Here is a 17,923-nt window from a genome sequence, read left to right as displayed (position 1 = left end):
ATACTGTGTAGATCTGTATTAATTTTATATGTCACAGTATGTTAAATATTAAAATACTAAGAGTAGGGATGGCTGTTTTGCATTGGAATAACAGTATTTTCTATGTGTTTACATCAAAAGTCAAATTAAATCTGTTTGCAATATCTTAATGCAACCACAAGAGTTGCCATTTTAGCCTTAATAAGGGAAATTAACATTATATTGGGTCTTTTAAATTACATACAGTATCAAGATTGATTCGTTTTTCTTTAATAAAGCTTGAATCCAATACTCACACACAATGTATACAGTAATTATAACCTATTCTGAGTTTATGGTATTTTAATTTACAGTATATGGTCATACAGTATGCATGCATTTCACATAAATAGGTGCTGATCTGTAACTCTTGCAGCATGAACTGATGATTGTGTAAAAACAAAAGGCTACTGTAAGCTGAAAACACAATTAGGGCATAGATATTATCATATTTAAATAAAACGTGGGAATAAAATCATAAATAGTGGTCTGTTTGTGGTCTGTCATTGGTTTGAAAGAAAAAAACTGCAGAAGCATCAATAAAGAGATGTGCAGTCCATACACAGAGAATCTCAAAATTTAACAGTTTATTTTATAAAACTGAAAAAATAAATATGAAATAACACTGAGATTCTTGATGTTCTTATTTGGTGACAAAGCAAAAAGAACAATTAAAACAGAATGTAGCAGCCGATTAACTCAGAGTAGCTTACAAAGATCTAAAGGCTACATTCTAACAAAAGTGTATATAAACTGGTAATTGAAAATAGAACAAATGTATTATATCGTGTTCTTGAATCTCAATACAGAGTCTTATTTTAATGACAGTCCTAGATTAGTGAGGTGTTTTCTCCTTGCTTAATGTGTTATCATGTGCATTTCTAAATACTGAAGCAATCTATTGCTTCTAATTCAACTTTTTTGCCTTTTCTACAGACATAACTTCATGCTGTTGAAAAACATATTTGTTTTGATCTATTGTCACCAGCGCAGGCACAGAACGCATTTACATGGACCCACTTTTTGAAAGTTTTTTTTTATTTTTAATATTCATGTAACAAATAAGAAAATAATGTTTTCTAATTACTATTTATTCACAAATGCTAGTAATTATGTATACTGTATTAAGTGAAGAAAATGAAACATTCTGTCAGTGTTACTGTACAAGATGACTAGCTCAGGAAAGCACTAATGGGTGACACATGACACGTTAAGCATTCACTGTGCCACCTGTCAGTTTTACAAAGTAGTACGGTCCTGTATCAGATTATTTGAAAAGATTAAAAGGAAAAAAAATGTTGGGCATTACCTTGCAATGTCACACGGCATGTTCATGTACTGTATGGTGCATTACACCTCAAGCATTCTCCATGGATGAATCTGTTTATAGCAATTGTGTATACTGTACAGCAGAAAAGTAACTCCTGTATTTAGCAAGCTTAATCAATATTTGCTCGATTCTGCCAAATGAAAGGAGAAATCGCTGGATTTCAGATTTGGAAATACAGTACAAATAAATGTCTTCAGACAACATTAAATCCACAATGATAAACAACAACACGCATCTTGATCTATGTCCAATATGACCCTGCTGTTCCTGGTGATTTGGTCTGTGACTTTGTACTGTCTTCTCTAGACCTGGGCAAGACAATGATTCAAGTTGAGTTGATTTGTTGAGAAGACTATAATTTGAATGAGTATATGCACTGATTTGCTTGTGTAATAGTTGCCGGGTTATTCTATTTATGCAATCAAGTGGAAATGATGCACTTAATTAAAACCAGAATGATGTTGCATTTGATTAAGTACACCAATAAAAAAGAGAATGAAAATACAGGTGTGTGTGTGCGAGGAATTCCCATCTCTTTAACCAGGTGAATATGTTGATTCCACTTCTTCCCACAGAGTGCTGATTAGTACATACAACTGTACAATTAATTTGCACAGCTGTTCTTCTCTTTTAAGTGTTAATCATCTCCATCAGTGACATTGTAACATGCCCCCAGATTATGCAACTGAATTGCTGTTGTGGTTGCATTGTTTATGCTGACCCTATCTAAAGTGAAAAAGTGTTTTGATGCCATTCACAAATATCTCACAGCAGTTCATTTATAGGAGTGCATGAGTCTTTTTTGCCTGTTGTTTATTAATAAAATGCTAAAACATTAAAATTGTAAACATGAAAAATTGGTCATAGTATTAAGTGAAAACAAAATAATGCCCTTTCTAGAGATAAGGTTTCTCCCTATTTTTATACCTCTTGTTGTTACAGTATGTACTCCTGTTCCCTTCTTCCACTGTGCACCTGCTAACTTCTCTTTCAGTGACTATGCTTGCCTGTTCTCTCAGCCCCTAGATTTTGAGAGTAAGCGCACTCACAATGTTGTGGTGGAAGCTGTCAACAAGCATGTGGACCCTCGCTTTGTGGACCTGGGCTCCTTTCGGGACCAGACAATCGTTCGGGTGAGCGTGACAGACACCGACGAGCCTCCCCTTTTTCGTCCCCCGGAGGGTGTGATCTTGGCTGTGCAGGAGGACGCAAGACTTGGGGCACTGGTGGGCATTGTGACGGCTATGGACCCTGACATGGAGAATGCACCTGTTAGGTATGACAGGAGAGAATGGTGGACATTTGTCACTGAAAAACTGCTTACATTTTCTTAATGTGCTTTAAAATTAGAGGAAGACTGACACATGAAACAAATTCACCAGTAAATCAGAAATTCTCAAGCAGAGCTTGATTACGGTCGCAGGCAGTATTGCAGGTTGTCTCTTTTTTAATAATGTGTTAAACAAAGATCCTGTCCTCACTGGGAACATTTAGAAATTGAACACAATGTGACAGGTCAGATGTGGTGAATGTACAGAACTGACCACGGTAAATTGTGTATGGACATTGGAGCAGATTTTAATCTCCGTTGTAGACCATAAGTCTGTTTGCTGACTGTTCTGTAGTTCTGTAGTGTGATCAGCTAGATATACAGTACAGTACAGTAGCTGGCTCTGCTCAGTGTGCGGGAATATGGTTCTGAAAAAGCTGTATCCTTTTTGCTAGGGTCAGCCAAGGATCGGGTAAACAATTTTTCATTATATTGCATTAAGCCAGTGAAGGAGAAGATTCACATGTTTTGAAGTGTGGATGCAACCCCTGTACTGCATTCCATTACTGCTCCCATCCTACACTGTCATCATCAGTGTAGCACGCAGAACTGGAGTCATGTCAAATGGATCTATTTATATAACACCATAGGAATAGGTCATACATAACTGTTATTTTGTCTCAGATTGTCAGGGTCAGATCCTTAAAAATAACTTGACTTGGAGGCAAACTCGGTTCTCTTAAAAACTGAGGGATGAAAATGGAATTTCTTATTAAGCAGTCAAGGCTTGTGAATTACACATGGGTTGACTGAAAATAGCTCCAGCTGTATACAGACTGAGATAGACGACTATTCTGCAGACATCTATGCCGTTAAAAATGCATGCATTTTACTTTATTTAAATGCAGGATTAATTATACCCAATAAAACGTGGTCAGAAGTTTCATTACATATCATTACATGAGATGAAAACTGTAGCCTGTTAAGAGTGCCATTTTTCAAGGATGGACCTTTCAAAGCTAGGACGTCAAATTCAGTCCCCAGAGAGCTACTGTGCTTTCTTGATTTTTTGCCCAACCGGGCTCTCAGATAATTGATTAATCTAATTATTAATTAAATAGGACACCTTTCCAGAAGCTGAGAATGTTGGATAGGGAGCTCTATCCCTGTAATCAGGAGCATTTATGAAGTTGACAGCTACTTATTCTTAATTATTAGTTGTCCATTTAAAGAATCATAAAAGTTAATTTGAAGCTTATTTGGAACAAAAAGCCAAAAGTTACAGCAGCCTTAAAGAACTGTAAGAAAAGAAAAACCCAGAAGGACACTAGATGGTGGTCTGTTCACCATGCATAAAAATAACCATGTATTACTTCTACTAAACTGTATTTTAGAAGCTTCTTCAGTATGAGTGAGATTACATCACTGACTCTGGTCTGGAAGCCTTCATGCTCTTGCAAGCTGTTTGTACACTACTTGTTACCTAAATCCTCTTTTACAGTCACTTGGAAGAGGTAGTGGGCTGAAAGCCAGAGCTGGGGATGTAGTCTGGCTTGTGCTGCAGATCCTTCTGAGAGACCCCCAATAAAACATGATAAATTACATTACAATTTATTTAAATTTTTACAATGTAATTTTATGACCTCTTTTAGAATCTTGTGTTTGGTATGTATTGCTGCTCTGGAATCGGTACAGAGAAGAGCAACCAGATATTTTCTCAGTCTCCAAAGGAATTATTTATTCTTACTAGACTAAAAAAAAACTAAATCATTTTAGTCTCAAACACATGACTATGTGGGGACCTAATAGATGTATAGATGTACCTGTGGACTTTTATAGAACAGGGAAACAAGACCAGAGGACAAAATTTAAATGCTAAGAACCATACTTCAAACTGAGAGCCTGCTACTAAGCTACCCAGCCATTTTGTTGAACCATAGTTTCAGAACCATAGTTTCCTTCAGAAACATCTGGAAGCAATCCTCAGATTAATTAGCTCAAACAAGCTAGATAGCCTCCTTTTGTTTGAACCCTAAACACCCTTTCTCATGTTCTTATGATTTTATCTGAGAACTTGATTATGAAGTAGAATTAGAGTTAGAATAAATATACTAAACACTAGACAATCTGTAGCTATTACTGCTGTCATTTATCTGAGTTTCTGAATGTCAAAACTTACATTTAGTTCCATGAAAACAAGATGTGAGCTCATCAATGCCTTCTACTCTTTTAATGTTATTTGAACTTGACATTACAATAATCTTCTGAATAGGTACAGTATATATTATTCAGAGTTTGTGGTCAACTGGACTTGTATGAAATGCAACTTGTTGTGCTGTCCATGTGCTTCTCTATGCATTTAGCCTCGTTTTCATTCTAGTAATGGCAATGGCAGCTCTGTGTGAATTGAGCACACTGTCCACAAACAGACCTCTTCAATCCTCCTGTTGTCAAGATTGATTGATTTTGTGGTTTGTTTGCTCCTTTCTGTTTGCTGTGGCTGCTGCGTCCGGCAGCATCGTGTGAGTCGGCACCTCCAGTTCATTTCTGCAATTTATTTCCCGGTCTTCTTTTTGTCTATCAGGGAAAAGGAAAAGTCTCCAGCAACCGCAATGCCAACAGTGTAGAGCAGCTTAAAGATTAAAAAACCTTTATTCTGGGGAAGCATACACAAGCATACACACATGCACACACTTGCATACTCACTCAAGGGCACAGCAAATCACCATCATGAAATAAACATGAGGCCGAAACGAAAGAGCTCCAGGTGTAACAAAGTGCATAATTCTGGCTGCCTTGTTTCACTGGCATACAGCCTTACCCACTGGTACCCCTTTAATCTCTTCTATCAGGCTTGCTAAACAACCACCTACTGCCTGAAGTACAGTACCATCGCTCATATGCAATAATGCCACACTGCTCTGATGGGCTTCTAACCAGGGGCTGGGTGAAACAGAGAATGCTCCGAGCCACATGGACTGTGCCACTATTCTGTGGACGTTTTTTTTAAGCAAGAACAAATGACTCCCATTTCTCTCCCTTTGTGGCTCATTTTACCTATGAAATCAAACAATGTTTCCTCTTTAAAGGGGTTATATTCCTGTTTTTGCAGAAGCATTTTTCCATTAGCTTAATACCACACGTTGATTAATTTGTATTATTTTATATCAGCATACTTACTCACTTTGAGAACATGAAGCTATAATTAGTTAACAGTTACACTTAGTTAACAGTTAACAGTTTAATGCCTAAGGATCTTGTGAACTCATGGGTATGTTTTCAAACATTTCAAAGAAATAGCATATAAAAATGGCAAATTTCACATATACTAACTACATTTTAATCAAATTTCACTGCAGTTTAATGCTGTACAAACATGTCTTTTAAAAAATCTGTAAGAATTACATATAAGCAGAAAAAAATACTACAGTTTAAGGATGTGTAGTTTTCATGGAACAGGCAAGAGAAGAGAATATTTGAAGCTATCCTGCACAAAAATGCCGCAGAACAGTAAATATGTATTCCTTTTGTTTATGGTATTGTTGCTTGTCAGAAGTTAACAGGCATAATTGGTTGCATTGCAAACAAAATCTGGAGTCTGACTTGCACCCCTGCAGTACAGACTTACTGTATCTTTATCAACATTGTGTTCTGTTACAGTTTAGTGCTAGTATGTCAGTGTTTAGTTTGGGGGTGGTTGAAAAAAGGAAAGTATGGCTTTGTTATCATTCCTATGAACTGAAAATGTGAGGTTGTGTCTTATTTTTTATTTTTATTAAATTATAGAGTGCAACCATCATCTGTTTTAGCACAGAGAATCATGAATTCATCTATTCAAAGTTTTCTCTACATCTACATGTACAGTACATCTATCACACCTCTGTTTGTTTGAATACCTGGATTATAAGCAGGTTTGCAGTTCATATTTTATATATTGTTTCATTACAAATCTAGTAATTCATCTTATTTAAAAATTGTATCTTCCTCCTTATTTATCATGAAAAGCAAAGTGAAAAAGGTTATTTTATAGTTATACTGACCTTTCATGGGCTGTAGCACAAATTCTTATTAGCTTTATTATCTCTATAACAGCTGTAACCCCTTAAGTATTTACCATAACAATAAAATGAAAATCCCATGATTATTTCCATACATAAAGTTAATTAGTCCAATTAAATTGCCTTACATATAAGAAATGACAGATAATAAACATTAAAATATATACCCCAATAATGTAGCTAATTTGACTGACAAATCTTCAAATAACATTTTAAAGAAACCATGAGAATAATTATTAACAGTCAATTCAGTCTGTTGTTTTACAGCTCTCTGTGTAAAGAAGAGCCTACTGTTTAAAAGCATGTTCAAATAAGAGGAGGCACATTCTACTTAAATTATAATCAGTGCAGACAAATAACCTCACCCAACTATTAGATCTGGTGGAAGCTGAAATATTAGAGGGAAAGGCGAAGAAACAGAACTTGAGTTATCAGCACAGCCGGAAACCTCATTACCACTTTGCTCAAAGGTCAAGTGTCATTTTATTTCCTTTGATTTTCAGCAAAGCTCAAGGGGAAGTGTAAATATTCAAAACATGGCAAGAAGTGCTGGAGTTCAGCTATTGGAAGAGTAGCTAGACAAAACTGAAGTGTCCTCTATAACAAAAAAGTGCATCGAAAGTGAGACTCAGAAGGAGGTGTTATCTACATTTGAAGATTTTGCCAGTTCAGTAAGTTTTAGATTTTTCCCCGTGGTGAGAGTGCTGGCCCACAATAGTAGCTCCCTGCAGGGTATTCTTGCTGTTAATGTCTCTCTTAAAACAGTGATGGCACAGAAAGACCTTTCTTCACTTGCTTTCCTCCCATTGCTCCAAAAAGAACAAATAACAATAACAGCTACAACCCCAACCAACTACATGACATGCCAAGCTGCAGCATAAAGAGGACCTTATCCTTAGGGACCGGCTCTGTGCAAGTGTGATTCTGTAAACTAGCTGAAACCATCCTTGTGTGTCAGTTCAGTTTTGGGTTGGAAGGTGATACATGAAAAGATTAAGCGTTTTGGGAACTAAATGGCCTTGGAGACTATATGGGCGATAGTTTTGAAGTTAAAAAAGGATATGCAACCCCTGGTCTAAGCTAAGCTATGGTCAAGATTCCAAATTCCAGTTGAGCAACGTGTAATTTCTAGAAAAGGATAGGAATATTTTACTTCAAGTTTAAGCTGTTATTGTAGTCACTCAGTATTGTTAGTATTTGAAATGCAAACATCTCTTCTCATCGGTTATGAATCTTTAATTAAACCTGCTAACACTTAGCAGCCTTTTATATCATCCCAAGGATGTAAGAACTGGCCACATACTATACATCCATTGTATGATGCAAACTGCAAAGTTTTCCTATTGGTCAGAGGACTAATAAAGCCCTGTCTAGTATTACAGTACCTAGATTGTGGTATTTCATCATTTTATCACTGATGTATGAAAAAAACAGGTTATGATCATCTTTCTATAGGTTAAAAGAGATGAGCCTCTTTAGTCATGAATAGAGGCAATACAATGAGAGTTAGTTTCAATGAGGCATTGCTGACAGCCAATCCTAAGTCTACTTGGGATTGATTAAACAAATACGGAGGTGAGAGTCCATATACTGTCTTACACTGTCTTGCAATGGACCACACTGGGTTTAAGGGCCTCAACTGCAGTCTCATGTTTTCAGGCGTATTCTTTTGCTGTAGTCCTGACCAGTAAACTTTGTGAGCTCCTGTTCTCATCTGAGGTGCTGTTCACATTTGTTTATAATACTGCCAGACCAGGTGCAAGTATCCAGTCAGGCACCACACCTGGACTTAGTCTAAGGTGCTTTTAAGTTGAAAAACTTAATATATATCAAACCAAACTGTTTATTCAATGGGTTAACAGGATTTGCTACCCTTGCTCACTAGCTCTCCCAACAGGCATATTGTAAATAGTATTTTAACAATAGAATAAAATATTCCAGTACTGCTTTTATGGTTCCAATACGAAATTGCATTCAGTGCACCTCCCTCTTGAGAAAAAAATATTATGATTTTCTTAACCACTATTGCTGCTTGGTGCATCTCATATGAGCTACAGTAAGGAAAAGCAAATATTTATCTCAAATTATTACAGCCATTTTGGGGAAATCACGTTTGGTGGATGTTGTGGACATACACCTAAAAGGCAGAGAAAGTAAGTTGAGCTACATTTTATCCACTAGATAGATTTCACTGCGTGAGACCACCGTCTGTCAATTTGGTGGATTCCATGATTTTTTATGAACGCCAAAAGACCCAGGAATTAATCTTCGGTTTCTGGATAAATTTAAGCACTTTGTGTGAGTTTCCCGGACTTGTTGGGGTCTCCTCCTGACAATCCCTCATGTGCTTGCATAAAGTGACAATTTATCAGTTCTTATCAGGGTGCTGCATAATATATTCATACAGTGTTTTCTGGGGCTTGGGCTTTAGCTGCTATGCCAAGCACTTTGCCTTTGGAACTCCATTCCACAGAAAATTAGGGAGGCAGAAACTGTGACGGCTTTTAAATCCCGGCTCAAGGCTTACTTTTTTATCTGGCCTGGGGCTTTAATTTTTAGTTTCTTAACCTTTCTTTGATGCTTATGAGCAAATAAAAAAGTCTGTTTATTTGTTGTGTCAATGCCCACAGACTTTCTTTTAAAAATAACTTTAGGGGACTGGTAACACTCAGAATTTTAAAATGGACCCATGAGTCATAGGCTTCTACTGTAAATTTTCTGACTTGAATGCCTAAGGATCATATCAACTAATGTGTGCGTTTTTAAACATTTAAAAGAAATTGCATATAAAAAAGGAAATGTTCACATGTACTCACTACATTTTAATCACATTTCACAGCGGTTAAATGGTGTACAACTATGTCTTTTAAAAATCTATAAGAATTACATATAGGCAGAAAAAAATAAGTGTTTAAGGATGTGTACAGTAGTTTTCATTGACGAGGCAAGAGAAAAGAATATTGAAGATACCTTTCTCAAAAATGCTAAATGGTCAGTTACATTTTTTCCTTTTGTTTATTGTGACCTGACTTTTAGTCTGGACACAATGAAGTACAGGTACTCTATGTCAGTATTTTGTCTGTGGTGGTTGAAAAAGAAAAAAAAATGGTTTGGTTATCATTCATAAGAACTGAAAATGTGAGGTTATATTTAATTTTTATTGTGTTAAATTACAGACAGCGCCCATCTTCCTTTGTAGTACAGGGAATCATGAATATTTCTATACAAAGTTTATTTATCATCCATTGTCATATTTCCATATTTATGATGTGCTAGTAATAAGAATAACCTGAATGTGTCATGGCACTGTGAATTATTGCACTATTTAACACTGTTAAGTTGTGATAGAGTTACAATTTAAAGTAGAACGCAATGGAAAATAAATTCCTTTCTTTGGCAATGCAATTTGATTTTCTTGGATAAGTTAGCAGGTTTAGATAGTCAAGTACTCAGTAAATTGACAGAATAGAAACAAATGTATTTGGCAGTTGAAATATTTTGTTGTGAGTAAAAGAAGAGTTGGAATAAACATGGATATGGATAGGTATTATAAGGGTCACAGTGTGCAGTTAAAGTGAGGGTTTAAATGCAAGATGGTAACATTAGTCATCACTTGTGGCAGCTTGTGTGTAGTGAACATTTTTCTACATTCATTGTATCTTTTGGCATTTATAAGGCTGAGGACTGAGCAACATCACAAGGTAGGAAAGCACTAGTCAACATATCTTTAGGACAGATGAAGTACAGTTTCTGGTATTATATTTTTATAATTGTGCAGTATATGGCAGATTTACAGTCAGTGCCGTTTCTTTGACAGTCATGAAATATACAGGGCCAGATGAAATACTGTAAATAGGAAATAAGCAGTGAACGTTCCCTTAGACAAATGTCTATTAATGCAGTATTTTTTTTTCTCTTTTGTGTTTTTCATTCAAGACATGGTGTTGGAAAATGTAAATATTTACATCAAAAAGATGTTTTTAGAAAGTCACATTCTGAAAGGAAATTAGTTCAAATTGACAGGGGGGTGAAATTGGAAAGTACCCAGTGACATTGAGACACCTGACAGTTCTGTACTGTATCTTTTAATACTAAGGTAGAAGTCATTTTAGAAACATTATGGTGCCTAATGGTGCTATGTGTGATGCTTCATTTTGTTTTCTTCTGTTCTGTGTTTAGAAGCCATCTGTCTTTGAATTTAGCTTGCTGTTTATTGAGAATTGGATGCCCCATGGCTGGTCCGTTGTTTGTAATACTTATCCGTTTATCCATCAGGTACTCCATTGATCGGGGCACTGACCAAGAGAAAATCTTTAACATCGACCCTGTGACAGGAGCCATTACGTTGGGCAAGATCTTGGACAGGGAGACAGCAGGCTGGCACAACATCACTGTGATGGCTGTGGAAGCAGGTATGAGCTGCCTTTAGCTGTTCCCTGAGCACCACCTGTTTATGGAATTATTAGGAATTCCAGCTTTCTCTGTCTATTGCACACAAAAACCACATGATAACTTGTATTTATGGAAAACAAAATACACTGCTTACTGTCAAGCTTATTACACTGATAGCCCTATTACTCCCATTACTTTCTAACATGTACGGTACATGTAACTATTCATTCACATATTTTTTACTACCTTGGCATCTTTATTATTTTTGAAATAATAGGGGTTTGTCCATATTATTTGTACGATATGAAACAAATCTTGAAAAAAGACAATACCATCTTTACATTAAATGTAGAATATTTTTGTTTCCTTAAAGGATGCTAGAAACATTCAATCTTCAAACATTGGTCACTGCGGCTTTTAAAGGAGGTGACTGAAAGAAACATTAAAATCTTCCAGCCCTGTTCCCCATTTTGACAGCTCATATCACAGCACATGGACAACCACACAGTAAGAGTGAGTGCCAATTGCTGATGCGCCTATTATGGGGCTCAACCGACCTATAAAAAGGATCATTTCCAGGACCATTCCCAAGTCATTACACCACAGTGAGATAACAAGAAGCAGATAATTGCCATCTTGACACTTTGCAGTTAAATGACAAACAGTTCTATGTTGTATCTACTTTGTGGTAATAGAATAACAATTTAGAGTTGTATTGCAACACAGATCAATGTTTTACCCAATAAAGTCCTATATCAGGCCCAATGTTTTAGACTACATAGAGTACAGAAAGATACCTCAAACGCTGAATAAAGATGGCATTTGTTTTAACATGCTCAGCCAAATATAAGAGCTAGAAAACTGGGTCTGAGTCTAACCCTAACCTTAACCCTGGAGTAGCCATGTTTTTATTGGTTTAAGTTTTCAGTTGTACTGTACTCTCGGCTTTCTACAAAATAAACTAAAATAATATTAAGCTTTAAACGTAATCACACAAATCCACTTGTTCATTTTGTTGTTGCTTAGAAACTTTTGCAGGTACCTTCCCTACCTTTCCATCTCCCATTGCTTGAGAATTGAAACACACTTTAAAAGGCCACTATTTGGAAATGATTCAGTATTTAGTGAAGCAACAGGGGATGTGGCTGACATTAACACTCTCAAACACAGCTCCAGGACTAGGGTTGAAGAGGTCTGATATATTGTCCTTTTGCATTTCAGCTTCTGTTGAAGCTTCAAGGTTTGTAAAAAGTACTAGACATTGACTCAAAGCAAATCACATTGTCAAGCATGCTCTTTCTGAAGTGTTCTATTGAAGACAACTCAATTAGTTCAAAAATAATGTAAAAGCTTGGCATGTTCAAGTGCTTATTAGTGGCAGGAACTTCTATGTGCAGGGTGCTTCAGCAGTGTTCACTGAATTTCTTTGAGGTCTGTCATGCCTCAACGACTTTCTCTCATTAATTTATAGACATGGATATACTCAAGAATCTAGCTTTCGTGTCAATGAGAGTAGCACTTGGTTTTTGATCTAGACAAAAACAAGTGATTGATGGAATAAGTACTCAATTACAACTTCCTAAGGTTTTCTGCAGCAAACAGAGACGTGTGTTCTTGTTGTGTATTGAATTTTTTATTGTTTTTTTTTTGTTTGTAGTTTTCTCCATCTTCTGAAATTTCTTTATCTCACTTGGTTACAGTGAAACTGACTAAGATCAAATTGAAGAAAGCTTGCAATGATACAACCGATAAAGCTCAAAAGGTCAGGAGTATTCCTGGCTAATGCAAATGACTGTAAAGAGACTGAGAAGATTGGAGTTAGAAATCTGCTAATGACTTTATGTCCCATTCTTCTGGTCAGGGCCTCCCCTTTTCTACCAGCATGAAGCTGGCTTTCCCAGGTTTGACATTCTCTTGTTTTGTAGGAGACAGGTTTTTAATGAGAACATTGAATTTATTCACTTGCACATCAGACTCCTATTAACCCTTGACTCACAAGGTACAGCTTTGTATGCACCATTGCCCATAGCAATAGATCTTCATAGTTTTGCTGTTAACTCTTTAAGTGTACATTCGGCAGCAACTTTCAGCATTGCTTTCAGATATACAGTATGGTGGAGAAGTGGTCTGTCATTACCCAAGCAATCTTCTCGAGAGCCTTTCTTTTTCTGAAATAACAGGTTAAGATTGCCAATAATGGCCTTGGTTGAAAAAAATCAATAAGGACCACTGGGGAAACTAACTAAATAAAACTTTAGAAAATATCCCCGTTATCCCTGCATGTCAAGAGCATCTTGCCTCCATTGTCTGAAACTAGCAAGATATTGCATGCCTGAATTCCAAAATATCTGTATTTTTTATTCACATAAACTACTGAATTGACATTTTTGAGGTGCAATCTTGAGTAAAGACGACATCAAACCTGACCTTTTGCAGTCCTCAAACTATATTAATGACCCAGAGATAATCTGATAGTTAACATGCCTCGCCAGGGCCCAGTCCAATTATGGGATTAGTATCTTTGCTTTTGGGGAGGATTTACACAAATTCTCTGCAATCCTCTGGATCTATTGAGCTCTCAGCTCTGCCTAACAGGCGTCTAGCATCTGAGCTCTGGAAAAGATAATGGCTATAAATAATATCCCTTTAAATACAGGTACTAGTGTCTCTTTAGTACTTGTTTGTGTTCTGCATTTTTCTACTTTACCATGAATCACAGACACGTGGCACAAAGCTCTATTTGTGATAGTGACAGGAGAGTTAATGTGATTTAAAGTCTAAAAATAAAACTGAATCCTCTCTAGAGCTAGGAGACCCAAGGGAAGAAGCAAGCAAACAGAAAATATTTAATTGGAGAATGGATGCATAGGACATCACCATATTAAAATACAATACATCCATCTCACTGAACAGTGGAATATTAATCATGGTTTCTCAGTTTTTTCTTCCTATAACTGATTTTAAACCAACCACCTGGATCAGTTTTTGTTCATCACCTAACAAGTGAATTTATATGTGAATAATTAACCAGATTCTGAAATTCCCCAGACAGTAACTGAAGTTTCAGTTCAGTACAATGTGTTGATTTAAAGTGTTTCACACTCCTCTGTATATTCCAGACCAATATCCAAGAGTGGCAACAGTGATTACTATCAACTTTTTGGCTTGAAGTAGTGAAAGACAGTGGATTGGATCCTGGTCAGGGACGAACTGCAAGTTTGACTCTGCAGTGTGAAAAAGGATCAGGTGGCAACTACCTGCACATCCTAGTCTTCTTTTGTTTCAACAGTGCTTTATGAGCATTGAGCATTGTAACTATGGCTTGATATAGTAAAGAATGTGTAATGCCAAGAAATTGTGTATAAAAAGAATAGCAATTCTTGTAAAAAAAAACTGCCCTTTAATAACCAAGCCTGCATAATAAATCTTAAAAGTCTACCTTGCAATCAAAGTGTCTGTTCCACCACACTCTTTGCTCTGGTGCCGTGGATCAGAAGGGGCTTTGGGTTGCAAAGCATCATTGTCGATATGTTGAAAAGCACAGTATGCGATTCAGTGCTGTTGCAGTTCTGTGCCATTTTGTGTTGTGGGTTCTGCTTGAGTTATCTAACTTGATTGCTACTACTGTAAAAATAGCTTCAGAAAAGGGCATGTTGAAAACAAAATCATTTAAAGGAAGTGTGCTGACGAAAGTATTTAGAATTGTTGACCAGGTTTATAATTTTAAGAGAAGGGTAATGAACAATCCAAGCAGAAGTAGTAACAATAGGGAGTGTATGAAAAAATAAAACCAGAAGTGCAGCAAAGTAAGAAATAAAATTATACAACAATGATGTTGATAAAGAACTACAGGAGATGGTGTAAGACAGCTTAACTAATGACCCTGAGAAAAGTTCAAGAAAATGAAAAACGGAAAGAAGACAAACTCAAAAAGACTACACTGTATTTCTCTTCCTTAAAAAAAGAGGAATTTCCTTTGTAATATACTGTAGGTTGCTATTAGACAGTGGTTTGTAGTGGAAAACCTAGGATACATTTTGTAGCTTTTAACACACTCATTATAGAAGGAAAATGCTGCATTCATTTATTTTGTTTGAGTCAAGGGCTGCATATTTTTAGCTTTTTCCTTCAGTGGTGTTTTCCTCAGTCAGCTACAGTAGATACTGGCCAACAACAATGGATAATGCTCTTCACAGCATTCTCTAATCGGAGAATTCACAAATTCTCTAATCAGAATTTAGCATCTGCATTTTATTTAAATAACAGGTTACAGGAATTAGAATTGCTTTTTGGTGCAGGCTAGGTTTGGTTGACTATTTTATATCATCCCTTTCTCCATGACCCTGGAATGTACTGCTATACCAGGGGGAAGAGCACTATCGTGCTTTTCAGCCCATTATTGCTCAACTAGGACAGGCTCTGGTTTCCCACAGCCTTTACCAAGATAGGCAACTTACAGACAAATAGATGGGTTACTCAAAGAGGCAAAGGTTGTATCCCTGCCTAAAGCAAACCAATGTAAAAAACAAAATTAGGAAAAGACGAGGCAAGGGCCCCAACAAAAACAGAAGTGTTTGTTTGTTTGTTTGTTTGTTTGTTTGTTTGTTTGTTTGTTTGTTTGTTTGCTTGTTTGTTTGTTTGTTTGTTTGTTTGCTTGTTTGTTTGTTTGTTTGTTTGTTTGTTTGTTTTCTTGCATTATGGCCATTAAAAGTGAGCCACACACCCCCCAAAAACAAACTACTCAGTACTTAGAGAGAGTTAAATAGAGTACTGCACAGCTGCAGCACCTCATGTAAACTATGCTCCTGAATATCCAACAGGTGTGCACAACAAGGGGAGCCACCATGACAATTGAAAGTGAGCTGTTTCCCAGACTGCCAAAACGTGATCACAGTTACAATTTGATGATAAGAGAAACAGGAGCCCAACAGTAAATAATGATTTTGAAATTGATGTAAATCAAGTAAAAATGACTTGTTCTTTCAAATGAGTGTGCTGACTGAAACATCATGCAGAATTCAGCAAACAGGATGAGGCGACAACCCTTATCCATGGAAGTGAATGATAATTAAATCAATTGAATCATAATCAGCACCATGCCCAGACCATTTTCCCCTAGAAAAATCTTTTTTCAAGAAAGTTATTTTCTTTTTAATGTTCCAGGTATCTGAAAACTTTACTTTGAAACATAAGCAAAGTTCTGTCATGTCAGCAAAGATGATAAATGCCTAGGTGTTATTAAATCCTGATAACAAAAGGTAATTACTTTGTGTGTGATATATGTACAAAACAGCTCAGAGAACTATAGTGTATACTTTACTTCCTCACTATTTTTCAGCACATTTCACTATTTTACTTCATATTCTCAGGCAGTTTTGTCAACCCCAATGTTGCCAATTGTGCTGGATGGATTTAATTGGCAACAAAAATCTTCCATCTGTCCACAGAAAAAATGCAAATATATTGACTGTGTGAACTTAAAACTCAATTTAAATTAAGTAATGGATATTTATAGATGTCTATTATAATATGCTACAAATAAATTGCAAGATTGAGAGATTCATGTGATATTGAATTCTAGCATATACTAACTCCTTTTGAGGATGTTTGATGATTTGCACTGACATAACATACTAGAGACTTATCCAAAGCTAGTACATAACTACAGTATATGCTGATTTGTTAGAAATTATTTAGAGCTATAGATCACAATATAGAACAACCAGGTCATTGAAACAGGTGTGAACCAAAGTTGTTAAAGTGTTCTTACTAATGTTTCTATAGTAGCACTCTATTTTTCACACGAGACAGACATGATCAAGCGTAATTAGCAATAAAAAAATCATATCTGCATATACTCACTCGCTGCAAACAAGTGGTGTTGCTAAGACTGGATTACTAAACTGTCACTTTCTCACCTCTTCTTGGACAAATAGCTTTTCACCCCCGACCCCACGAGCGGCGCCTTTTCCTTTTTTTGCTGGGCTTTTTTTCCAGTTCTTCTATTCTAATCGCGGGATGCTACTCCTGACTTCTGTGCCATTCCGGGTCATTCAGTTGTATGCCGTCCCAACATCCGCTTACGAATACCTGGCTTTCCTCGTGTTGTTTCTCCTGACATCCGTGATTGAATGTTGAGCTGGCTTTCCTATTCTTATTGCTGGATATCATTCTGGACATCTGTGCCTGTGAGCAAGCTTCATGCCTGGCTCTCCTTGGGTTGTTCATTCCGATATCAGTGATGGAATGGTAAGCTTTTTTTCCATTCCTCTATTCCCATTGCTGGATATCACTCCGGACATCCGTGCCTGTGAGCGGGTCTAGTACCCGGCTCTCCTTGGGTTGTCTATTCCGATATCAGTGATAGAATGTTGAACGTTTCTTGCCCAGTCTGCGGTATTTTTCCTGGGTTTTTATGTTTTTATTCTTGTTTTTTGCTTGGTGTTTTGATTTTTCTCTTCCTGGTTTCCCCTTCTCTCTGGTCCTCTTGTCCCCAGTGTTGTGGAACTCTTGGATCATATCTGTTTATTGTGGTTTGTTATCCTGGTCTCCCAGGTTTATTTCTGTTGTTGTTTGTGCTTGTGTACTTGTCTTTTTTTAGTTTTAAGTCTCCGGAGCTCTACCTGACCCCCTCTTCCTCTACCCAATAAAGGTTTATACATTGGAGGAGGGGTCAGCTCTCAGCTGTGGACTCCCGGAGGTTTCCTTTGAGTTAGATGAGGTTTTTCCTCCCCCCAGTGCTGTCCAGGTCACTTATTTTTATGGGCGTCAGGAGCCGCCCATGAAGGGGGGGGTACTGTCACTCCCTCTGCAGCCAGAGGGTGCTCCTACTCTATCCTGTCCCTAGTTTCCTGT

The 17,923-nt window shown here is 36.9% G+C and overlaps 1 protein-coding gene across 1 annotated transcript in view; it reads left to right on the top strand.

Moving 5' to 3' along the window:
* Positions 1-17,923, top strand: part of cdh22 (cadherin 22) — a 290,864-nt gene that overhangs the window by 184,584 nt on the left and 88,357 nt on the right. Inside the window, exons 8-9 of the mRNA XM_088607873.1 lie at positions 2,368-2,624; positions 10,952-11,088. Of these exons, the coding sequence (XP_088463999.1) occupies positions 2,368-2,624; positions 10,952-11,088 (394 nt within the window). The remainder of the gene's footprint in view (positions 1-2,367; positions 2,625-10,951; positions 11,089-17,923) is intronic.

This window comes from Lepisosteus platostomus, chromosome 15 (genome assembly GCF_059453375.1).
Source record: "Lepisosteus platostomus isolate fLepPlt1 chromosome 15, fLepPlt1.hap1, whole genome shotgun sequence".
In the NCBI taxonomy this organism is placed as follows: Eukaryota; Metazoa; Chordata; class Actinopteri; order Semionotiformes; family Lepisosteidae; genus Lepisosteus; species Lepisosteus platostomus.
This window is presented reverse-complemented; position numbering and strand designations above follow the sequence as displayed.